The sequence below is a fragment of the Cotesia glomerata genome, linkage group LG2 (genome assembly GCF_020080835.1).
Source record: "Cotesia glomerata isolate CgM1 linkage group LG2, MPM_Cglom_v2.3, whole genome shotgun sequence".
Taxonomy (NCBI): Eukaryota; Metazoa; Arthropoda; class Insecta; order Hymenoptera; family Braconidae; genus Cotesia; species Cotesia glomerata.
Genome location: NC_058159.1, coordinates 12975528 through 13001359, shown reverse-complemented (window position 1 = coordinate 13001359; position 25832 = coordinate 12975528). Strand labels below are relative to the sequence as shown.

Sequence of the window (25832 nt, the reverse complement as noted above, 5' to 3'; positions counted from 1 at the left end):
GATAGAGGTAGAACAGCTCATTCAGTATTTAAGCTGCCACTAAATATTCAGAATAACCCTGACGCAGTATGCAACATTAAGAAACAATCGTCCATGGCCACTGTGCTGAAACGGTGTAAAATTATTATTTGGGATGAATGTACTATGGCACACAAACATTCACTTGAGGCGTTGAACAGGACATTGAAAGATATTAAAAACAGTGACAAACTATTTGGCGGAACTCTGTTGGTCCTTTCAGGTGATTTCAGACAAACACTCCCTGGTGGAAATATTATTCTGATAGTAATCTGAATCATAATTGTGGGACTCTGAATCAGAATGTCACCAGTCTGAATCTCTCTGAAAATGTCATAAGAGTCGGTAAGTAAGATAAAAGCAGATAATGTCATTTTAGGTTATTATTTGACATAAATTTCAGACTCTGCGAGAAGACTGAATCAGACTTATTCAAAGCTGTTGATAAAATTTTAAATGTGGAAGAATCAGACTTTTTCAGAGATATTATAAATTAATATTAATAACTTTTATTTCTCGATAACTTCTTTTATTGATTGAATCAATAACTTATAACATTTTACATTATTTTTTCTTTTTATTTATAAAATAGGAATATATGTTCATTATTAATTAAAATGAAATCTATTCTATTTATTATCTCAATATTAAAAAATTTATATATAAATATAGTTTGAACAAAGTTTTCAGAAGCAGAATATAATTCTCTTTATAACTAATTAGAAATCAACTATTTTAAATAATCATGATATAAATGTGATTTTTCGATGTTCCTGTTCATACATCAGTCAATAAAATTATTTCTAAAGTAATTGATTAAATACTTTTCTTACAAATAAAAATAAAACTATTTATCTTGTAAATACTTATTAAATACATAATATCATAGAATAAAATTTTACATAAGATTTATAAATTTTGGTAAAGAATATAATTCTATTTACTAAGTTCTATATTTTTTGACGCGCTTTCTTTGATTTTGTATTTAATATTGTTGAGTTTCATCAAGAATATTTTTTTTTATCTTCTCCCAATTGTTGCTGGAATTTCTGGAAAAAAAAAAAAAAAAAAAATTGATTGATTACAATCATGACCACATTTTTTACTGCCTTTTATTTTAATAGATTGTTTTTTCAGAAACTAAATGCTTAACTATGTCAATACTAAATATATACAACGAATAATATTTGAACGTAATATAAATTTTGTTATTCAATGGATTGAAAAAAATTCTCTTTGTTCAAGAAAATCATTTTGAATAATTTCATTTTCTCGATTTAAGTACAAAAATTTTTGAACTGTAACAGTTTTCTTGAATACAATGAATTTTACGTAGTTGAAGATTATTTTATCTTGATTCAAGAAAAAGAAATTCGTCAAAATAATTTTCTTATTCCAATAGTTTTTCTCCTGACTTGATTTAATTGTTTTTTCTAGTGCCTACCTCAAAATTTGACAAAATTAAAATGTTTGACTTCTTGTTTCAACGCTTAAACATTCTTCCTCTAATCACCATGACATCCTTGTGGTATCCGAATGACATATTCTCTGTCTTTCACTTCCGTCTTAATACATGGTTCCTTAATCATATCTGGCTCACATACATGCAGATTATTTGTTACTGTGCACTCCTCAATGTTATAAACTGTTACCTCCCTTGTTGAGTGGAAATACGAGTTCTGTCTAATAATTTCTTCATAAAAAATATAAATTTTTCTGTTATTTTCATCCATGTCGAAGAAACAAATATTTTTTATTTGACCTATTTGTCCGTTAATGAGCACTATCAGAGAATCATCTTTTTTTTTACACAAACGATAATTGCTCGAAGTATATCGGTTACTGTTGTATATAAATCTATTAAAAGATTTACATTTCTGTATTTCGTTACTAATTTTAGTGTTCAAGAGTTCTCGTTCAGTTACAGTCAATTCATAATTTTTACCTTTACCTATTAGAGTGTAGCCTCGTATATCAAATGTATTTTTTAATCTTCCTGTTAAGTTTCTTTCACAAAAAATTTTGTACTTGTATTCACTTATATTACCTTTTAATGGTGTTAGTGACTTTTCAAAGATATATCTTCGAGCAACTTGAACAGCAAGATTGGTTGGACTTTTCTCCATTTTCAATACAAAATGATTTTCATTTTCAAAATTAAATGTATTATGATATGATAATGGTCCTAAGTTTCGAACACTTTTTTCCATATGTAGTAGCAGATGAATATTATAAGTCATAGCTTCTTTGCCAAAATATTCTTGGTAAAGAATTACATACTTAATAAGCAAATATCCAGCTGTACTCAGTTCTTCTTTCTTGATTTTTTTAGACAGCAAAATATTTAGAGCTTCTGCTAATAGAGCTAAGTGATCTAAATATTTATGAGGGAGGACATCTTTTAAACAAATCAGAGAATAGAAGAGTAGCCATGATCGCCACTCAGATGCTTTCCAAATTTCTCTTTCCGTTATTTTCCTAGGTGATCGAGTAATACAGGTGGGATGTTTGAAATTCATTAGCTTAGTATTTATAAAATCCAAGTGATTTGGGCTTCCAACATAATATTCTTTGCCAAACGACGATAAAATAATTTCTGTGTGTTGTTTAATTGTCCCCAATAAAATAGAATACATGTAATCGGGTGACATGCCATTAACGAGATCAAAATATTTTAAATTCATTAAAGGGGATGGTCCCCATACACCCAGAATATCTTTTCCATATTCATTTTTACCCGAAAGAACCATATTTTTTTTTATTGATGCATCAGTTCGGTCTTTTGGGATATATGTACTAACAGTAAATTTTCTGCAACCATTAACTGATTCCGTAGGGTGCTCGCAGAAAGTACATTCATATAATCCATTGTACTGTTTCATATTGAGCATTTTACATCTTGCCACTGAATCAACAACTGCACAAATCGGAATGAATTTACTTTTTACAATTTTATCGCCTAATGTCCATTCAATGCCTTCCTCAGATAAGTCATTTGCTTGATCAACAAATGGTTTCAAGAAAAGTTGCATGTTTGGTTCCTTATTATTGACCCATATACCTGACATAATCATATGTTTCTTTTGAAGTTTTGGAGGTAATTCATTAATTGCCGCATATATAGGCCAAGTTGTGAATTTACTGGATTTAGATGATTGACAACCATCTGTATTAAATGTGTACGATAAATTAAATTTACTCGATAAAGGATTATTAGCTGATGATAATTTAGTGTAAACTTCTCCATCAGTAATATTTTCAATCGTATCTTCATCCGAACCATTTTCAGTACTTTCAAAACGTTTAAGTAGCTCTTGCTGTATTTCTGGGTCATGCAGTATCATCTTTAATTGTACTCTCATGTCAAGAGTTATAAAAAACGAAATATTAGGTGATGGATTAACATTTTTACAATTCTGACAAACCAATCCTTCAATATTTGATTTTTTTTTTCTCCATAGTAAAATAAACACTCGTCGCAGAATAAATGATATGAAATAATATCTTCATTCAGGTGTAATATTTTGAACAATTGATACTTGGAATCGGGAACCACATTTTTGCCGAACAGCGTGTTGATCATTGATAATATTGATGTGATAGTCTTCCACGTAAGTGATTCTTCGACTCCTAATAGAAGAGTCATTAATAGTGCTTCTCCTCGAGAAACAGATGTGCAATTACAAAGAGGTTGGCGATAATTATCATCAGCAATATGTATATTATGTTGACCCTAAAAAAATTAATTGAAGTTAGGAAAATAGTTTATCAAGAACTTTATTAACTTTATACTTAAGCTTTACTCATACCTCTTTGTGTACATCACTAGAATTTTCACACATTAATGGCGATTCTTCAGCCTGTAAAAAGGACACAAAGTAAGAATATAATTATTACAATCACCCGAAAATATTTTGGTAATTATTTACAACTGGGGTTCACCCTATTTTATAGATTTTTTTGAAAATTTATTAAAATTGTGGTAATCAGCTATGTTTTTTTAATTGTTCATTTTTTTATGTATTTTTTAAAAGAAATATATATCAAAATTTTCAAACAAAAAATTTCGTTGAAAAGAATCAAAATTAAAATGGTGAACCCTACTTGTAAATAATTACCGATATTTTTAGGAGAGAATGCTATAAGATACTTACGTCAAACCAAACTTCTTCTTGATTATAATCTTCATATAACCACGAATTTTCGGTATTATTTTCCAGATTCTCATTCTCTTTGTCTTCTTCATGACAGCGTGATATGTTATCTGTGATTGAAATATTTATTTTTTTATCGTTAATAAAAAGCCCTCCTGATATTTTCATTTTATCGCCATCAGGTACCATCGGATCAAGTAAAAAATCACTATCGTTGTGACAATGTTGTTGAGAACTCGTAACGTCTTGCATTTTTGCCTACAGAACATTCAAAAGTTTGTTATAGTTTACAATAGGGTTCTGCGCGACTTTTGTCAAAACGACAGCAGTTGCGCAGAACTCTATTTTGAGCAATAAGGTAAAAGACCCAATTATTGACACTGGCCTAGTTATTGACACTTGCAATTTTATTTTAATTAAAAAAACTAAATCAACTCTAATAAATAAATAAATATAATTGTTCAATTATAAATTTTAAGATAATTGCTTTTTTAAAAACATTTTATTTTTTTAATTAGAATAAAATTGCAAGTGTCAAACAACTAGGCCGGTGTCAATAACTGGGTCTTTTACCTTAAAGAAAAATTATTGTTTTTGAAGCTAGAGTTCCAGGAGTCGAGACTTTTTTACACTGATAGAAGGATTTGTTTATAGTTAAAAATATTTGTTAATATTTAACAAATCATTTATTAGAGACCACTTTTTAGTCCTTAACAAATATTTCTTAGTATTCAAAAAGATTTATTAATATTTAATAAATGAATATCAGATTTATTAAATACAAACAAATCATTTTAAATATTAAGAAATATTTATTTGATACTAAATATTGCACCATGGTCTCTAATAAATGATTTGTTAATTATTAACAAATATTTTTTGATACAAATGAATCCTTCTATCAGCGTAGGAAGTTCGAGCGTAACTTATAATTCAAAATAATGTTAAACATTTTTTTTACTTTCAGTTTTCCCAATATTCGTGAAAATTCTTTATCTTAATTTAAAATAATTTGATCAGTTTAATAATTGATGATTTTTACTTATTTAATAAAATAAAGTAATAAAATGGCTTTCTTATTCATTACTTGCCGGATAGGATTAAATAAACAGACTCGCCAACAGCGCGTTTGATTATATAATACCCATTACAGAGACGTGCATGAGTGTATGAGTAAAATATTTCTCTCTCTGTAACTATATTGCTATCTTTGTCTTTTTTCTCAGTTGTTGACGCGACGGTGCCGAATATTTATTCGAATAAATAGCTGACGATAAACGAGTCAGAAACATCAAATTGAACTTTAAATATTTTAAACATTATTTCGGTAATGTATTATTATTCATTTTTTTTTTTATATTTTATAATAATTCAAGTTTCTTGTGTATAGTTTTTTATTCGTTAAAGTTGGGAGGTTTATATTGAAAAAAATAATTTAAGTCTCGACTATAGTTTGTCCGTCATAAGAGCCCGTGTATAAGGAAATAAAAAATGTGATTTTGAAATTTAATATCTAAGTAACTAAACGGTGAATCTTTTTAATAAAATTTTTGTGTTAAATTTTAACACTTGTATGTATTGAATTAACACAAAAAAGTGTTAAATTAACACAGAGAAGTGTTAAATTTTAACATAAAAATTTTTAACACAAAATTTTTTTACGCATTGACGCAAAATTTTTCACTGTGTACGTATTTATTTAATAATTTATTTAATGTGTACGATAAAATTTTAAGATTCGTCCAGTATAAAAAACAATTTTTTTTTTGTGGGAAATAATGTTGTAAATTACTTAACAAAATCGTTATTCTCTCAATGAATCTATTTTTTATTTTTGTTTTTTTTTTTTTTTTTTTATATTGAATTTAAAAGTTTTTCAAATTATTATAAAAGTACTGCCAAGAAAAAATAAAAAAAGGCAGTAAATGATCTTATCTTTTTGACTGAAAAGTAGATGTCAATTCATCTCTGTAATGATTGGTTAAAAAAATACCGGTAAAATAGTGTTTATATAAAAAAAAAAATAAATCTTTTTTTAATTTTCCACGATCTTGTTTGGTCAAACGGACAAGTTAAAAAAAACCAATGTCACTTTATTACTATCTTTTATTACCCTGGTTAAAAATACTGATTGAAAAGAATTGAGAAGCGGTCACTCCATGCAAACTGTATATCTATATATACAAAGAAAAGAATTGAAATTATTGAAAAGAATTCGAATTTGATCATTTTCAATTCTTTTCAATCAATATTTTTAAACAGGGTAAATAAATAGCAGTTAGTAATTGTTCAATTAGTAACATTTTTGAAAATTGAGATAATTAATTCTAATGATTAGTAGAAGCATACAGGGTACCCTGATTAAAAAAAAGAATTTGATAGAATTAAAAAAATTTATATCCTCATGAATGCTATCCAATCCTGAAAATATGATTCAAAAGGATTCAACATGATTCAAATTTTTTAATTCTGTTAAATACTATTTAATTCTAAAAATATGATTTAACAGGATTTGAAAGGATTTAAACTGTTAAATACTGTCAAATGCTTGTAAATCCTTAAAATATAATTAATTAAGATTTAAGATGATTAAAAACCTTGAATACTACTGAATACTTTTAAATTCTAAAAATATGATTCATAATGATATAAGGCTACTCAAAATTTTAAATACTATTCAGTAATTCCCAGTGAACACAATTATGTCAAACTGACGTCAGAATGACGTCATGCTACGTCATGATTTACGTAAGATGTAAGTCATATATAACTCATAGTTTCCCACTTCCTGACGTAAGATTCTTACGTAATACGTATGACGTACTTATGATGTAAGTGATGTAACTGATGTCAAAATTAATTACGCGGAAGAACATTTTTTGAAACAAAAAGTAACATTTAATTATGCGGTTTTGGGTTCGAATAATAATTTCGAGACTGATTACATGCTGAGGAAAAAAATTTGGAGTTTAAAAATCCTGGCGTGTGCTGGGCTTGAACTCTGGTCCATTGAATCGGGAGTCTTGAATGCTGCTCACTTGTCAGCACCACGATTGATATTAAAACGCTTATTTAAATCTATATAAATTTAAGAGTTGGAAAGGATTAAGTTTATACGTTTTTCTCAAGTTTCATTAAGATTTGTGATGAGATTGCATGGAAATTGATAAATTTTTTCTAAATTTGATGAATTTTCAGAATTTCCTTAAATTAATCTTTCATTGGTCATAAGAACGTCATAACGATGTCATATTAACGTCATAAATTCAGAAAGTTGAAAACAAAAATTTTTAGATTGTCCAATTAAACGCAAAATGCCACTTAAAGTTGACAAATTTTTCCTAAATTCATGAAAATTCATAAAACATAATTAAAGAAAATTATATTACTTTCATGAAAGCAATACTTTTGTAAAAGCCCATCAGTCTTCAATTATTAATATTTCAGTTACGAATGGTTGCACAGCAAATTAGAAGACATTTTCGGAAGCTGGAATGAATTTTCTTTGAGGACCTGTCAAATCAAGAAACGAAGAAAGTTTTCTAAGCCTCTGAGACGAAAAAAAGGAAATTAAAAATTTTGAAAAAGTTCTCCTTCATGCCATTTTTAGCTAAAATTTTTTGTCAGAAAATCTATAAACTATAATCATGAAGTTTTACAGCTTTAAAATGCATCTTTTTAGATTTGCAAAACAATCATTTTTCACTGAGATACAGCAGGTCAAAAATCGAGAAAAATTCAGACTTCTTTGTGGGTAGTATGCATAGGAAATAATTTATTCCAACTTCTAAATGATCATGGTTTTTTATCACTATTAAATTTTCCATTTTCCATTATAGATACAATAATAAGGAAGAAAACTCATAGAAATCATAGAGTATACCCTACCCGAGTCGAAATTTTAAAACCCCAGTTCAACCTAGTAGAGCCTGACTCCTTTGATGTAGACATATGCCGCTCTAATTTAAGAACCTTTTTCAACCTAACTCGTCTTATATCAGGGTGAGGAATAGTGAGTCGGGGTTTAGTTTAAATTTTAAGATTCTGTTTCAACCTAACTCGTCTTGCATCAGGGTGAGGAGTATTGAGTTGGGATTTAGTTCAAATTTTAAAACTCTGTTTAAACCTTATTCGTCTAAATTCAGGTCGTAGAAGAGTGAGCTGGGGTTTAATGAGAATTTTATCGCGCAGGCTTCCTAGGGTGAAACAGAGATTAAAACTTTATACATTTTTCAAAATAAATAAGAGTAATAAAAATTATTATCATTATTTTGAAAATGTATTACAGTAAAACGTGCGAAAAAATCACAACAAAACCATTTATAAATTTTTTATGCTTAATAAACTGCGTCGAATGCTTTTTTAAAAATTAAAATCGAACGACGCGTTCAAAAATTATATTTGTTTAAAAATTCACAAAATTTTTTTTCTCAGTATTTTTTCGACATAACATTTAAATTTCTTAACCAAACGATATTTGCCCGGACATCCACTTTTTTCGCTTTAAAAACTGTGTTGAAAACCATTTGGAAAATTAAAATCGATCGACGCGTCCAAAAGTTACAGCTGGTTGAAAATTCACAAAAAATTTTTTTTGATATTTTTCGAAAATAATTACCGGGCTTCTTTAACCTTTCAACATAAACCCGTATATACAAATTTTTTTTTCATTACTACTCTAAAAATTACTTTGAATACCGTTTTAAAAATCAAAATCGAATGATATGTTACAAAATTATACCTTATAAAAATTTCAAAAATAATTTCTTCCAGAATTTTTTCGAAATAATTTTCAGATATTTTAACTATTTAACTATTCATGTGTATATACTTTTCGTGCTTTAAATAAAAATTATGGTTTGTGCAAGAATAATTTAAAAATATACGAAAGATCAAGTTTTTCTACTTAAAAATTTGACCTAATTGCTAAAAAGAATAGTTTGCCAAATTAAAAATTTAAAGAATGAACAAATAGCACAGTTTTTCACATTTTGAACTCGAAGAGCTCAAAAATATAATTTTTGTGTCACAGCTTTTGAAGCCCCATAAAGGATCTTTAAGTTTAAATTGATTAAACGAAAAATTTCGAAATAATTCCGAAAAAACAGTTTTTTCGGTTTTCTTTCGACAACGATAACTCACGAACGAATTAACCGATTTTGACCGGGTTAGCGGCGATCGACGTGGTTTTTTAATGTTAAGAGCTGAATAGTTTTTGAAATCGATCGGTGAAGCCGTTTCAAAGTTATTAAAAAAAAAAACACATTTGAAAAAATTTTTTTTTGTAGTTTTTTTCAAATTTTTCAAGATCTACCGGTTCGAATCGGTCCCAATTATATTCAAAATCTAAGTTTGGTCAAGCCCTTTTGAATGACGCCAATCGCGATACACACATACACACACATACATACTTACATACATACAAACAAACGGACACCATCGCGGAAACAATCGGGGAAGCTTCCTAGGACCTCAAAAGGTCAACATCCGTTGAAAACTTGATTTTTGAAAAACGGGGCAAAACCAATAACTTCCTAACTTTTGAAAATTTTCAATTTTCTTAGCGGGAAGTTAAAAATTTAGGCAATTTTCGCGATTAAATTTTTTAAGCACTTTGTAAGTAACGTTGTAAAATTAATAATAGTAATCACAGTAATATTTATCATGACATAAGAAATAATAATAATATTTAATCACATGAGTTAATTTTAATTTTGTCAGTTATAGCTTAAATGGAAACAAATATTTCTACTGTATGACTAGTCTTCGAGTAGCAGAGGGGATCCAGTCTTGCTTCGTAATCGTGAGGTCTCGATTTCGAATCCCAGTAAGGCTGAGTTTTTTTCAACGGAAATTTGTGTTTTCTTCGTCGTTTCTTCTGTCCATTTCGATATCATTATTCTTGTATAATTATAAATTAACATTACTAATAGTTATCATTACCTTAACAGTCATGCAAATAATAACATGAAGTAACCAACAGTTAAATGATAATTTTTTCTTTTTTTTTACTATGAATATAACCAGTTTAGGCTATTAAGGTTGAACTAGGTTGAAATAGGTTTTAATAAAACCCTGCCTGACACTTTTTCGTCTGAGAAACAAAAAATCGTATACATCGTGCAATCCCAGCTAGGCGCTAAAAGAGTGAAACAGAGTTTTATTAAGAACCTTCTTCAACCTAACTCGTCTGAAAACGGACTTAAGTAGACGTTACCAGATTGAAACGGGGTTTAGTATCAATGCAATTCCTTATTTCTTAAAACCTATTTCATTCTGTTTCACCCTGAATTAGACTATCCCAGGTTAAAATGGGTTTTAAGCGAAAAAAAATTTCGACTCGGGTACAGAAGATTTCCAGACCCATAATTGATCGATCAACCCCATGGAAACCGAGTAACAGCCCCATAAAAGGCGATTTTTGAGTAAATTGACAGAAAATTGACTGTTAAAAATTTATTCCTCGGTGTCCACGGGAGATTAAGAAAGAAAACTTATGGGAATCATAGAGTACACCCTACAGAAGATTTTCAGACCCAAAATCGATCGATTAACCCCATGGACATCAAGTCCAGCCCCATAAAAGGCATTTTTTAAATAAATTGATAGAAAATTGACTATTAACAATTTATTCCTCGGTGTCCACGGGAGATTAAGAAAAAAAACTCATGAAAATCATAGAGTAGACTCTATAGAAGATTTCGAGACTAAGAATCGATCGATCAACCCCTTGGACACCGAGGAATAAATTTTTAATCGTTAATTTTCTGCCAATTTACTTAAAAAACGCTTTTTATGGGGCTGTTACTCGGTGTCCATGGGGTTGATCGATCAATTATGGATCTGGAAATCTTCTGTGGAGTCTATTCTATGATTTTCATGAGTTTTTTTTTCTTAATCTCTAGTGGACACTGAGAAATAAATTTTTAAATTTGAAAATAATGTAAAATTAGCTGAAAATAATCAGTTATGGGGCTGCTTCTTCGTGTCCATGGGGTGGGTTAAAGTCTTATTGATTTTTTGACATTCTAGAATGTGTATATTTAAGGTACACATCGCGTTTATCTTTTATTTTTTGCTGGACACCGAGCATCTAATTTTTTTTCGTCTGTTTTTTTTGTTGCATGTCGTTTCTTGATAGTGTCCGCGTGGGTTTTTCCATGGACATAAAATGTACACGGGCTTCCCTCCTTAGTCGATGGACTATGTTGAGTCAAAATGTTATTTCTTTCTGTGCAGTTGGATTCTCTTATAATTTCCAAAAAAAAAAATTTTTTTTTGGCTTTCTTTTGACAACGATAACTCACGAACGAAGAATATATGGTGAGGCTTTCGCCTACCTCCGAAGAGGCCGTTTCCTGGGCTCAAAAGAGCTATACACGCACGTATATTTGTCCTACTCCCACCACAACGAGAACACAGCCCAGTTCGCGGGCAAGGAAAAACCGCCGTTCTCTTGTGTTTATACACATTCATTGAACAGCTGCAAGAGTTGCGTATAATTGTAAATGTGTGCAACTCTCATCGACTCCTCTGGCAACTCATTCCCCGTAGGCACATCGAGATGTACCCACAGGATATGAGCAGTATCCAGCGGGGACCACGGGGAGGCGGAGTCGATTGAAGACCATGTTGTTTGTGTGATGCGTTGTGTGTAACGTTTGATTTTACGTGTAAGTGTTTGCGTGTGTAGGGTGCCCGGGCACTTGTGTTATTTGTGGTCATTTTCCCTAGCTTATTCTACGTCAGTCATCCAAAGCTTTATACTGTCCTCACAATTGTGTGGAGCATATCGCTTGTGCCTAGGCGCTCCGACTCTACCTAGGTGGATGTCTGTTGAGTCTCGTCCCTAGTCGCGTTTTCATTAGCTAGCTGGGTTTGGAGTTTGCAACACATTACTACTTTACTGAAACCTTTTAAAAGCTTGAAGTTACTTTGGGATGTGGCAATCGCACGCGCAACGCTCGCCCACTCCGCGTTCCCACCCCATATGTCCTTGAGCACCTCACGTTGAGGCTCGTACTCATGGCATTCGAGCATTAAGTGCTCCACGTTGTCGACCCTTTCTCCTAACCCATTCTCCCTACACTCGTCGCAGAATCTACTATCCGTATGTTCGTACTTGTATTGGTATTCTCTAAAGCAACCATGGCCGGTTAGGATTTGGGTCAGCCAGAAGTTAGGGCTGATCCATTTGTTTGATAGACGCTCTGCTACGTCTGGAAAGAAGACTTTAGTTTCGCGGCCGTTCTCTGATGTATCCCATTGTTCTTGCCACCGACGTATGGTTTCAGTTCTAAGGGTGACAAGGCGATCCTCCGCATCTGGCTGCACGGTGACGTTTCCAAGGGTAGCCTGTTTGCCGATACGGAGGCTGTATCGCGCGCACCGTTCGTCTATTACGAGCTGAATGGGCACTGCCCCCGCGACTACGCAAATCCCCTCAAGCGAAACTGTCCTGTAGGCAGTAGTTGTTGTTATTAGCGCTTGACGCTGAAGTGCTCGAAGATGTCTCCAGTCCTCCCTATCGCAACGGTCACTCCAAGCTGCCGCCGCATATGTGACGACAGGCATAAAGAAACCCTTGTATATGGTGGACATAGCTGGGTATCGCAATCCCCATTCTGCCCGCGCAATACGCCGCATGCGCCCGAATACCCTACTTAGTTTCGCGCGCCTTGTTTTAATGTGATTTTTCACTTTGAGGCCCTCGTCGAAGTGTACCCCTAAGTATCTAACGCTCGATTTGAATTTGACTTTGGAGTCTTAACTCACGAACGAATCAACTGATTTTGACTGAGCTAGCGGCGATCAACGTGGTTTTTTTATGTTAAAAGCTGATTAGATTTTGGAATCGATCGGTAAAGCCGTTTAGAAATTATTCTAAAAAAACCACATTTAAAAAAAATTTTTTTTGTAGTTTTTTTGAGATTTTTCAAAATCCACCAGTTTAAATCGGCCCAAACTATATTCAAAATCTAAGTTTAGCTAAGCCCTTTCGAATGGTGCCAACCGCGATGAAATCGGTCAAGCCGTTCAGAAAATATAAGAGGCCACACACACACACATACACATACACACACAGACAGACATACAGACATTGTCGCGGAAACATTCGGAGAAGCTTCCTAGGACATCAAAACGTTAACATCCTCTAAAAACTCGATTTTTGAAATACGGGGTAAAACCAATAACTTTCCAACTTTTGGAAATTTCTAATTTTCTTAGCGGGAAGTTAAAAAGTATTCAGTAGAAACCGAAATTTCAAATACTGGTTAAATTCTTTCATATCCTAAAAAGATAATAAAATGAAGACATTATTTTAGGATTAAAAAGTATTCAATGGAATCAGAAATTTTAAATACTGGTTGAATTCTTTTATATCTTAAAAAGATAATAAAATGAAGTCATTATTTCAGGATTAAAAAGTATTTAGTAGAATCAGAAATTTTAAATACTGGTTGAATTCTTTCATATCCCAAAAAGATAATAAAATGAAGACATTATTTCAGGATTAAAAAGCATTCAATGGAATCAGAAATTTTAAATACTGCTCAATTCTTTTATATCTTAAAAAGATAATAAAATGAAGTCATTATTTTAGGATTGAAAAGTATTTAGTAGAATCAGAAATTTTAAATACTGATTGAATTCTTTCATATCCTAAAAAGATAATCAAATGAATACATTATTTCAGGATTAAAAAGTATTCAATAAAAACAGAAATTTTAAATACTAGTTGAATCCTTTTAAATTCTAAAAAAACAATCAAATTAATACATTATTTTAGGATTAAAAAGTATTCAGTAGAATTATAAATTTCATATGCTAGTTGAATTTTTTTATATTCTAAAAAGATAATAAAATGAAGGCATCATTTTAGGATTAAATAGTATTTAGTAGAATAATAAATTTCAAATACTAGTTGAATTCTTTTATATTCTGAAAAAATATTCGAATTTAGATATTATTTTAGAATTAATAAGTATTTAACAGAATTAAAAATTTTAAATACTAGTTTAATTCTGTTTTATTCTACTACTCCTTTCGATTATTTTAGTATTAAAAAATATTTAATATGATTAATCATGATTTTTGAAACAGGATTTGCAGTATTCAGCAGAATTCGAAAGTATTAACATTTTAATTCTTTTGAATTCTATCAAATTCCTTTTTTTAATCAGGGTACAAAAAAACTTAAGAACTATTTAACTTGTTAGTAACATCATAACCTTCTTCAATGAACCATGCTTAAATAAAAAAAAAAAAATTTTTCTCTTTTCTAAAGATTGTTTTAAAATTTTTTAAATTTATATATTCAATTAACATAGATATTCATACTTACAGCATCTCGAAGTTCTTTCATTTTTTGAAAATAAGTCGAACGTGGTATCACACTATCGCCGTAGCGATCTAAGTATAATTTATATGGTCCTCGCCGCATGATACTATGCTTATGTTGATAGTTTTTGTTGAAAATATTAAGTTGCAAATAACAATTATAAAATATTGAAAATTTGTACCATAAAAATTATTTACAGAAAATTTTTATTTACACCACTGTTATAAAATATTTACAGCCGAATTTTTCGAAGTACGTAGTATAAAACTTGCGAAGAAATTCGTAAAGAATAAATTTTAAAATCGTTTGTTGGATGTTTTTTTAAATAAATATAAGGTAAAAGCCCCAATAGATGATCACGTACCAGTATATGATCACTCCATGTATCTGTATATTTATATTCACAAATATAGGTATACAAATACATGGAGTGATCATATACTGGTACATGATCATCTATTGGGGCTTTTACCTTATTACGTGATTACTCTGATATGAACTGAAGTTGTAATACACTAAAACACAAAGCACTCAAATATCTCACTCAACTAAAACTGTCACTCTGTTATACCTCGTAAAAAAAGTTATCCCCACTTCAATAAAGTTTATGGGTTTCTAAGTGGCTTTTGTCGCTTTTGATGGGATGCTATTGGAAATTTTAAACAGGGGTATACCGAGTACAAATTTCTTACGATAGTGGTAGGAGCTTAGGCTGTTTGTGTTATTTTCTAGCAGTCTTATCATAACTCTCGTGTCGGAAGCATCAAATGTCTACAAGTTTGTACATGCAAGATGAGTCAATCACCAAATAAATATGCCCTCATTGAAATACCATCGAGGAACAAAAAAACTATGATCATTGTGTGGGAGTACTTTTCCACTCTCACAAATTTTTGCGTCAACCACCGTACTCTTTGGGCCATAAAATCCCTTCCCCGGCATTCAAGGGGCTCATGACGTCACGGGACCCCAAGACCAACGCTAAGTGTTAGCAAAGGCTAACACCCTCAAGAGTCAAGGGGCATGAGGCAGATTTTCCTCAGCCACTGAGATATACACACTTACGGTCTAGGACACATCCTATTTTCCTTTATTTCACGCATCGTACTATTGTAATCGCGAAGTACTATATTGACTATTATTTATACACGAACTTTATCTATTGTATTGTTTTCTGATAACTATATTCTACGGGATTAATTATTTATTGTGAGATTTAATTAACTTCATCCGAATATTGTAAAGAGTATAGTTATAACTTGAATAAATTATAAAACGAAAGAAATAGATTACTACAGAGTCAGAAGTGGGATACACTATCGTGCTCACATAGTGAATAGTGTAGTGAATAGTGCGGTGAATAGTGATTTTTAATAAATTTAAAATCATGAGTCGTGATCGAAGATCAAGGCGGGACCGTGATCATGAGAGTGATCGTCACCGGAAAGATCGGCACAGATCTCGATCACCGCATCACCACCGGGAATCACCACCTCGGCAGAGGGGTGCTTCCAATAGTCGATTGAATCCAACTGTACCAAACAATCGACAAACTGACAGTGAAGCCAGCAGCAGCAGGAGTAGCGAGTTCCTGATGATTGAGAAACTCACAGAGGTCCTCTCAGGCTTTGCACAGTCAGCACGTACACCAAGACCTAGCGGTGGCAGTTTCACCAACGAGAAGGCGATTCCGGAGTTTGATCCCAAGGAAACCAGCCTATCTGCTGCGGAGTGGATTGCCAAGATCAGCGCACACGCTAGTCTTTATGGATGGGACGAGCGGACAGCCCTTTATATGGCGACATGCAGGCTTAAAGGTAACGCAAAACTTTGGTATACAGAATTGCATGATTCGCAGTTAACGTGGGGGGCATTCTCTTCTTTAATTGCCGAGCAGTTTCCGGGTGAGTCGAATTACAGTAAATTATTTAAAGAAGCCGCGAACTTCGAATGCGCCGTAGGTCATGATCTTGTTGCGTACTCTTTTCTTAAAATAGGAAAATTGAAGAAATTAAAACTTGAAATACCGGAGAATAAATTAGTTTCATGTGTAGTTGGGGGAATTCAAGACGATTCGATCCGCACTACTTTAATGACTCATAAATTCCAAACTATCGCGGAATTGAATGAGCGTCTCGCGAATTACGAAACTACGCATAAATCAAGAGATAAGAGTAAAGACGCGAAAAAGTCACACGTGCGAGAGTCCAGTAAAGTCAAAACTCGGGAAGACAAATCGGAAAACGTCTGTTACGGTTGCGGTAAACCTGGTCACCAACGTCACAACTGCCCAGAAGCAGATAATATTAATAAGCCAAGTAATTTGAAATCGGCAAAGCCAGCGGAACAACTATGAAGATTCGACTAACAACCGACGCACCTGTTCATTCAGCACCACGACGATTATCTTACGACGAGCGTAACAAAGTTAAAGACTTAGTTAAGGAATTATTGGATGGGGAAATTATTCGGGAAAGCCATTCGCCTTATGCAAGTCCGATAGTAGTTCGTCACAAGTCCGGAGGAGATATCCGCATGTGTATCGATTTTCGAGGAGTAAATACGGTCACCATCGCCGATCCTCATCCTATGCCTCACATAGATGACCAGATCGATCGATTAAGCGGAGTTTCATATTATATAACACTCGATTTAAAATCCGGATTTTATCAAATTCCTATGGACAAAGATTCTATCAAAGTGACTGCATTTGTAACCCCAGACGGTCATTACGAATTTCTACGCATGCCGTTTGGCTTAAAAAAATGCACCCGCTGTTTTCCAAAGAGCCATAAACACTGCTCTCGGAGAATTGAGATTCACAATAGCCTTAGTGTATGTCGACGACATTCTGGTTATAGGCTCAAGCATAGAAGAGGCTTTCAAAAACCTAAGGCTTGTTTTGAAAGCTCTCAGGAATTACAACTTCACGCTTAATTTAGAGAAGTGTAAGTTCTTTCAAACAAAGATCGACTATTTGGGCCGGGAAGTATCCAGGGATGGAGTTCGTCCAGGCGCTCCTAAAATCGAAGCCGTTAAAAACGCAGAAATCCCTAAAGACGTGAAAGGAGTGCGTTCATTCCTTGGCCTTGCGGGATACTTCCGGAAATTTATTAAACACTTCGCCCAAAAAGTCTCGCCACTAACAGATTTGTTGAAGAAAAACAGTCCTTGGGTTTGGACTGAAAAACATACTGGAGTAATAAACGAAGTAAAAGAAATATTAACAACAAGACCCGTTCTTGCTATCTATGACCCGACCCTTGAAACTGAGGTTCATACAGACGCCAGTTCAATAGGTCTTGGAGCCATGCTCATGCAAAAGCATGGGAACGAAAAGAAAGTTGTCTCTTACTATAGTCGTAAAACAACCCCGATAGAACAAAAATATCATTCATACGACTTGGAAACTCTTGCGGTCGTTGCAGCCCTCAAAACCTTTCGCGTATACCTGATAGGGATAAACTTCACTGTAGTTACTGACTGCAGTGCCGTGCGGGCGACCGCTGTAAAAAAGGATATACAACCACGTGTTGCCAGATGGTGGGTATATTTACAAGACTATAATTTCGACATTGTATATCGACCGGGCGTTCAAGGAGCGCATGTTGATTATTTAAGTCGGTATCCCATTGAATGCTTAGCTATTGATGTCACTCCCAGCGAGTGGATCAAAGTTGCTCAAATGCAAGATCCCGACACTGAGACAATCATGAAGATCCTGGAGTCTGGAGATAGTCAAGCGAGTACAAAACATTATTTTGAAATTTATGACCTTAGGAACGGAGTAGTTTTCCGAAGAACCGAGAATGGTAATAGATGGTTAGTACCACGAGCTTCTCGTTTCCACGTCGTGAAAATATGTCATGACGATCAGGGACACCTCGGAATTGATAAGACTCTCGAGAAACTGCGCGAACATTATTGGTTTAAAGGCATGAAGAGATTTGTTTCAAAATACGTTACTGCATGCTTACAATGTCTGTATTATAAGTCTACCTCTGGCCGTAAGCCTGGCATGTTACACCCCATAGAGAAGGTTGCCCTCCCTTTCCACACGATTCACATTGATCATGTGGGTCCGTTTGTCAAAAGTAAACGAGGCTATACCCAGATACTAACTATAGTTGACGGGTTTACTAAATTTTGTATTCTGGAGCCAGTGAAGGACGTTAAAGCCAAGTGGGTCATTCGAGCACTGACCCAACTCTTTTCACTTTTTGGAGTTCCTACTAGGATCATCAGTGACAGAGGCACGAGTTTTACGTCAAAATTGTTTGCTGCTTTTTGTAGAGAATACAATATCAAGCACGTTCTCAATGCAGTCGCAACACCAAGGGCGAACGGACAGTATGAGCGTATGAATCGGACGTTGCTGAATTCATTAGCAACTTCCAGTGCAGGGGCAGACGAAGACCAATGGGATAAATTTGTAAAGATAGTCCAGAGTGGTATCAATAGTGTTACTAATCGGACTACACAAAAAACCCCAGCTCAACTTTTACTTGGTTACAGGCCCCGCAGTATGGCAGATTCTGTCCTTTTAGGTTCAATTCAAAGCTCGTTGGACGCCCTGGATCTCAAGGAGATGCGAGAACAGGCGAAAGCAGCTACGGAAGTTGAACAGGAAAAGCAGAAGGCCAGGTTTGATGCCAAGCGGTCCAAACCACCACAGTATGCTGTCGGCGACATCGTTGTGGTTGCTACCAATCCGGTCGCGACTGGACAGAGCAACAAACTAGTCGCCAAGTCTAAGGGTCCTTTTAAGGTTACTGCAGTGCTGCCCAATGACCGGTATGAGGTCCAAGACTTGCGGGAGCTGCAGAAATCCAGGGGACAAAAGACTGTCGTAGCGGTTGACAGGATGAAAAGATGGATATCCTTCAACGCACTGGAATAAATTAAGGTGAGATTATGATTCCTAATCAATGTTTGTAGTTTATAGATCTCAGAAACGTGTCTTTGGGTCGTGTAATGGACCAAAGAAGGGTGACCAGAACAACAGCGAGTGCTCTGGCGTTGAGGATCCATGAGGGGTCTCCGGGATGCTCGACGGTGAGCTGACTCCCAGGGACAAGCAACGAGTTGCGTCGTCCGGATTCAGTAACCGTGCTGGTCTTTCTGAGAACTCCGAGCCACTGGGTCAATTGGACAAGGCAGTGGATGCTCGATCTCACCTACTGCCAAAGCAAGAGCTTCTGGAGCCTGTCAGCTTGCTACTGACGGGAGGAACCTTGGAAGTTCTTGGCCAGTCTGGCATGACTAGTTTCCGCCAAGTCGGGGGCTTCTAGAGCCCATCAGCTTGTCACTGATGGGAGGAACCATGGAAGTTCTCGGCCAGTCAGGCACGACTAATTTCGCCAAGTCTGGGACCTTTAGAGCTCGTCAGCTTGTCACTGACGGGAGAGACTATGGAGGTTCCAGGCCAGTCAGGCGTGGACTGTTTTGCCAAGTCAGTCGTTCTCTTGGTTCCTGGCCCCTGGTCAAGGCAGGTTCGGAGGACACTGGCCTAGGTTGGACCAGTTGGCCGCTAGTTAGAGTGTCATGCTGGACTTCAGTCAAGAGTCTTCAGGGACGTACCCTCTAGCGCTAGGCCCAGACAACTCAGTATGTGTATACCTAACTGAGGTCTCATCCTGAACAGGCATCCGTGGACTATACCGTTTTGGTAAACGGGTTTCACGGGGTAAGGCCCTGGAATGGTTGAGAATCCTATTTTTCCTATCCCTAGGCGCCACCTGGTTGCTATCGCGGGTCGATTCATACTCTTGGGAAGAGCTGATCACTCTGACTAGAGGAGTGTGGGTTGAGCGGCGATAGTCACCTTCTTGTAGTTTTAATACCCTGATCGGGTCATTAATAAGGATTTGTTTGGATGAATTTTTCAGATCCAGGTAGTCAAAGCCGAGGACGGTTTGTGTGGTCAGGAGAGGCCGAATGTGGGAGTACTTTTCCACTCTCACAAATTTTTGCGTCAACCACCGTACTCTTTGGGCCATAAAATCCCTTCCCCGGCATTCAAGGGGCTCATGACGTCACGGGACCCCAAGACCAACGCTAAGTGTTAGCAAAGGCTAACACCCTCAAGAGTCAAGGGGCATGAGGCAGATTTTCCTCAGCCACTGAGATATACACACTTACGGTCTAGGACACATCCTATTTTCCTTTATTTCACGCATCGTACTATTGTAATCGCGAAGTACTATATTGACTATTATTTATACACGAACTTTATCTATTGTATTGTTTTCTGATAACTATATTCTACGGGATTAATTATTTATTGTGAGATTTAATTAACTTCATCCGAATATTGTAAAGAGTATAGTTATAACTTGAATAAATTATAAAACGAAAGAAATAGATTACTACAATTGATACAGAACAAATAATCGATTTTCATAGATATAATGTGTTAAATAAAAATAGAATGTATCATTTGAAAGAAGATGGAAAACTTGTGAAGTGTGGGATTTTAAGTATTGCCGGTAAGATATTAAGTTTACAATTATTATTTAATTGTAACTATATTAATATAATTTTTAACGTTCATTTGATTTTATACATTAAAGTTGTATGAAAAAAAAGTATGTCCTATCGCAATATGTTTAAGCGTATAGCTTACACAGATGACGTATTTAACATGGGTATAAGCTATACGCTTAAACGTATTGCGATCGGACTTATACTTTTCTTTCAGTGTACTTAGTGAATAATTCTCAATTAATTTAAAAATAATTATATTCAGTTCATAACATAATTATATCTACACTGTCATAGTAATACGGCTAAAATTTATAAAAAAATAAATTGAGTGAAGTAAAAAATATTAAATTACAAGTCAAATGGATCATACATTATATTTAAAATATAAATATGAAAAATCACATTCAAAGTCGATGAATATTAATTATTTGCGTCAACGATATCTGTGATTGAAAATAATGATATTTTATGGGTGATCTAAAAGAAAACACAGTTTTCTAGTAAAACTTTAGAAGTAAGTTGTTCACCTTGATTGCAACTGATAATTTTGCTCATTAAACTAAAATAATCGATATTATTGTGATGAACTAATAAATCTTAACTGATTTTTTTTAATGTTAATAGCAGTAATTTTCTGTTCGAAAAAGAAAACATTCCTGAAGAGCTTGATAAGAAGATTACATCGAAGGACTTCGTTGTTTTGATTTCAATAAAACGATTTTTAAACCAAGAAATTTTTCTTGATGGAAGTTAAGGAGGTTCGAGCGAATCTAATGTGAAAAATAATTTCCAACTTCGAGTTTTGAAATTAAGTATTCGTATAAATAAATACGTAATTTATCTAATCCCTAAATTTTAAAAAGATTCAGACGGACAAACTTTATTCGAGACTTTAATTATTTTTTTCAATATTAACCTCCCAACTTTAATGAATAAAAAACAATACACAAGAAACGAATTATTGTATAATATAAAAAAATTGAATAATAATAATAATTGAATAATTAATCGAATAATAATACATTACTGATATAATGTTTGAAATATTTAAAGTTTAATTTCATGTTTTTGACTCGTTTATCGTCAGTTATTTATTCGAATAAATATTCGGCACCGTCGCGTCAACAACTGAGAAAAAAGACAAAGATAGCAATATAGTTACAGAGAGAGAAATATTTTACTCATACACTCATGCAAGTCTCTGTAATGGGAATGGGTATAATCAAACGCGCTGTTGGCGAGTCTGTTTATTTATTCCGGCAAGTAATAACCCTGATTAAAAAAATGAATTGAAAAGTATTCAAAAGAATTGAACCTATGCAACATTATATCTATATTGTATGTATATATAGATATACAGTTTGCATGGGGTCAATTTTTTTCAATTCATTTGAATACTTTTCAAACAATTTTTTTAACCAGGGAAATACGAAAGTCATTTTATTATTTTATTTTATTAAATAAGTAAAAATCATCAATTATTATACTGATAAAATTACTATAAATTAAGATAAAGAATTTTCACGAATATTGGGATGAACGAAAGTAAAAAAAATTTTAACATTATTCTGACTCAAAAGTTACGCTCGAACCTCCTCAACTTTTCTTGATTTAAAAAAATTTCGTTTTGATTCAAGGCAATGAAACTTCAAAGTTATTCTCTTGATTCGAGATAATTTTTTTTAAGCATGTATCTAAATTTAACTTTTTACTAAAAGTAAAATTGATTTACATCAATAACCATTGCGGATCCGAAAATCTTCTACACAATGTTGTAAATTTTGAATATTTTATAAAAAGTTTTCTCTAAATTAGTCCAAAAATAAATGCCTCGTGATAGTTATGTATATTAAAATAGGTATCGACAAAAAATACAATAATAATAATTGAGTTGTACTGTTTAGAAAAGAAGTATATGAATTGAAATGACTGAGCTTTATGCATCTATTGAAAAAAGAAAATCTAAGTTTTAAATCGTTCTCTTTCGCGTTGAAAATAGTTGGTTGTAACTAAAAGATTTTTTTTTCTTCATTTCAAAATTCAACAAATACAACTAATTTTATTTGTCTTATTCTTATACAAACTTTAATACTTGCTAAATTCATTAATGTTTGTATTAGTGAATAAATAATTTTGTACGTGCATCTGCCTTTTACATAGTTAAATTAAATATTCGATTATTATAATTATAAATTATTATAAAAAATAATAATTATTAATTATTATAATTATAAGTTTTCTCACTACAATAGTATAAATATCTAATTAAAATTATATACATTACGAAAAAAGTTATGACTGAAAGAAAAAACTTCCAGCATAGTCGGTTAAAAACTTAAAAATATTAAATTTGAAAATCATCCCTTACTTATCACTAGGTAGAAAACAATAAACATACTTTAAACATTAACTATTAATAATTAAAGAAAAAATATTTTATATTATAATTTTAATTACAATTTAAATCTGTGTAATTTTTATTTGTAAATAATTTTATTAATTAATGTTTTATTTTAGCATCACGTACCATATTGCAAAATCCAAATACAAGATTACGGCGACCTAAGTACAACGAATCATCTTTAGAATCTTCAACTGAAGAAAATAATGAATTGCCGCTTCATGCGATACAACAAAAAAGGAAGGTAATTATCATATATAACAATACTATTGTAAAATCTCTATATCAAAACTTAATTTGATCTTTAACATTTTTTTTAGAACATAAAATTTAATGCCAATTGCGCCAAAAAAACTATGAGCAAAGATATTTTAAATGCTTACAAAGCAAAACGAAAAGAAGAAATTATGAAAAAGAAAGGAGCAAAAAAAATAATCAAATATAAACCCGATGGCGATAAAACACCTAAAAACAATGAAGTAGACAGCAGTCCGGTTGGTGAATTTGAAAACGATGCCGCAATGGCAATCGAAGAACATAACAAAATAATGAAAGTTGTAGAAGAAGATTCCATTGTACATGAAGAAGAAAAATCGGATAGAACTGTAGAATCAGAAGAAGAAGAAGAAGAAGAAGAAGAAGAAGAACATGTAGTAGAAGAAGAAATATTTGAACTCGGTTCCGACGCGGATGTAGATGATAACGAACAACCCGAATATGTGACGTCTGAAATAGCCGAGGTATGTAAATTGAAAGTTTAACAAATATACATTCATCGTGTGTTGAACCAAAAAATTATATCAGTCTAAATAAATATTTTTTTTTATTAAAAGGTTAATGACGGTGCGAGTTACAAAAATAACATAGACAACGACGAAAACAACTACAACTCGAATAACCAGATAGTACTGAAAATAATTTATCAATTATAACAGTATTATTATTATTATTATTATTATTATTACTATTATTATTATTCATTAAGAAAAAAAATTTTTTAGGAATCAAATAATGATCAGTAGTGTGTCAGGGGGGGTAATACTCAGTCGGTAAAACAGATTTGTGGGTTCGTATCCATGCTAAGTTACCATTCGTAGATATGGGCGCCCTGTTTTACCGACCTGTTTTACCGACGTGGATATGGTGGAGGTTGTAGGTGGCGCTGGTGGTGAATTCTGTGATTTGAATCTATCCGCCATTTTCCCGCCATTTTTTAAAAATCTATCCGCCATTTGAATCCACCATCTCGTGGCTGCTATCCGCCATTTTGAATTTGCTATCCGCCATCTGGTGACTGCTATCTGAGTCTGAAATCCGCCATCTGGTGGCTGCTATCCGCCATTTTGAATTTGCTATCTTAAATCCGCCATCTGGTGGCCGCTATCCGCCATTTTGAATTGTGAATTCGCCATTTTGTTAAAAATGCACCTGTGATCTCAGCGTCAACTATTGTTGCTTAGATCACAGGTGCATTTCATTGTTTATATTCTGAAAAGATTAATATATTCAAACTGTACGTATGAGGAGTACATGCGAGAAGATACGCCATCTGTCGAGGTTTCTGTCTACTTTTAAACAGGTCTGAGCCTGTTCAAGGTCATGTAACTACGCAGTTTTCTTTGTTTTATTTCTAACTGCGTAGCAGATGACGTCATCAAACAGGTTTGAACCTGTTCAAGGTCATGTAACTGCGCAGTAGATGTCTCATTCTGTTCTAGAATTTTCTTACTGCGCAGTAGATGACGTCATCAAACCGGTTTTGAGGTAGAGGAGTGGGGGTAACTGCGCAGTATTTTCTGTCTATATAAGCAGCTCGTCGAGAGTGAACTTCACAAAAACGAAGTACACGTCTCCAGTGAAGTACCAGTTGTCGACAGACAGTAGTGAAGTATTGGTGATATACATCTTCTGCCTATCAGTATTACCAATTGTAAGTATTCATTTACTGTCTAATTAAAATATGAATTGAATGAAGAATCATTTAATTAATTAAAAAATTTTTACAGCTATCAATCATGGATCTTACCAAAATAAATGAGGTTAATTGTCTTGCTGGGATTCTTCCTGTTAAAAAAATGATTGAGTTGGAGTTTAATCGAGAATATAAGATTAACGGTATCAAAGCTATTACAACTCAGTATGGGACTAGGATTGTTGCTAATATAAATGATGAATTTAACATTTATCTACCATCAAGAACTATTCAACATCTGAAAGATGATAACATCATAAAGAGTTTGAATGAATTAATAGATTTAAACTATCTGTTTCTGCGTTACCATGGTGGAAAATATAATAAATTTGAATTTATTAATTCTAGTCTTGATGTAAAAATGACCAGTGGAATTATTTAATCAATAAAATATTGTATTTTAATATAAAATAATTCATTGTTTTTATTTATAATCCCTCACATTTTTAATTTAAGATT

The 25832-nt window shown here is 33.1% G+C and overlaps 2 protein-coding genes across 3 annotated transcripts; one reads left to right on the top strand and one right to left on the bottom strand.

Annotated features, from left to right (window-relative positions):
* Positions 1 to 971: 971 nt before the first annotated feature.
* On the bottom strand, positions 972 to 14825 carry LOC123260147. 2 transcript variants are annotated; one of them, XR_006508402.1, is made up of 5 exons: positions 14518 to 14570; positions 4173 to 4430; positions 3828 to 3878; positions 1463 to 3751; positions 972 to 1067 (listed from the first exon to the last, which is right to left on the bottom strand). XR_006508402.1 is itself a non-coding variant. In XM_044721128.1 (4 exons), the coding sequence occupies exons 1-4, from the start codon at positions 14614 to 14616 to the stop codon at positions 3389 to 3391; spliced, it is 771 nt and encodes a 256-aa protein (XP_044577063.1). In that variant the 5' UTR covers positions 14617 to 14825; the 3' UTR covers positions 3272 to 3388. The 2 variants fall into 2 exon arrangements, 1 of the variants encoding a protein (XP_044577063.1); XM_044721128.1 differs by lacking the exon at positions 972 to 1067 and having other exon boundaries at positions 3272 to 3751; positions 14518 to 14825.
* A 6107-nt stretch (positions 14826 to 20932) lies between these two features.
* LOC123258923 (histone H3.v1-like) lies at positions 20933 to 24333 on the top strand. Its single transcript, XM_044719178.1, has 4 exons — positions 20933 to 21002; positions 23518 to 23645; positions 23722 to 24141; positions 24235 to 24333. Exons 1-4 carry the CDS (start codon positions 20945 to 20947, stop codon positions 24331 to 24333), a joined length of 705 nt encoding a protein of 234 aa, XP_044575113.1. The 5' UTR covers positions 20933 to 20944.
* Positions 24334 to 25832: the final 1499 nt, after the last annotated feature.

Coding starts and splice junctions, on each gene's coding strand:
- LOC123258923 (XM_044719178.1), top strand. CDS start 20,945: ATGTATCATTTGAAAGAAGATGGAAAACTTGTGAAGTGTGGGATTTTA. Junction 21,003..23,517: donor TGGGATTTTAAGTATTGCCG/GTAAGATATTAA, acceptor GTTTTATTTTAG/CATCACGTACCATATTGCAA. Junction 23,646..23,721: donor CGATACAACAAAAAAGGAAG/GTAATTATCATA, acceptor CATTTTTTTTAG/AACATAAAATTTAATGCCAA.
- LOC123260147 (XM_044721128.1), bottom strand. CDS start 14,616: ATGCGGCGAGGACCATATAAATTATACTTAGATCGCTACGGCGATAGT. Junction 3,879..4,172: donor AAGAAGAAGTTTGGTTTGAC/GTAAGTATCTTA, acceptor TCCTTTTTACAG/GCTGAAGAATCGCCATTAAT. Junction 3,752..3,827: donor CTAGTGATGTACACAAAGAG/GTATGAGTAAAG, acceptor TAATTTTTTTAG/GGTCAACATAATATACATAT.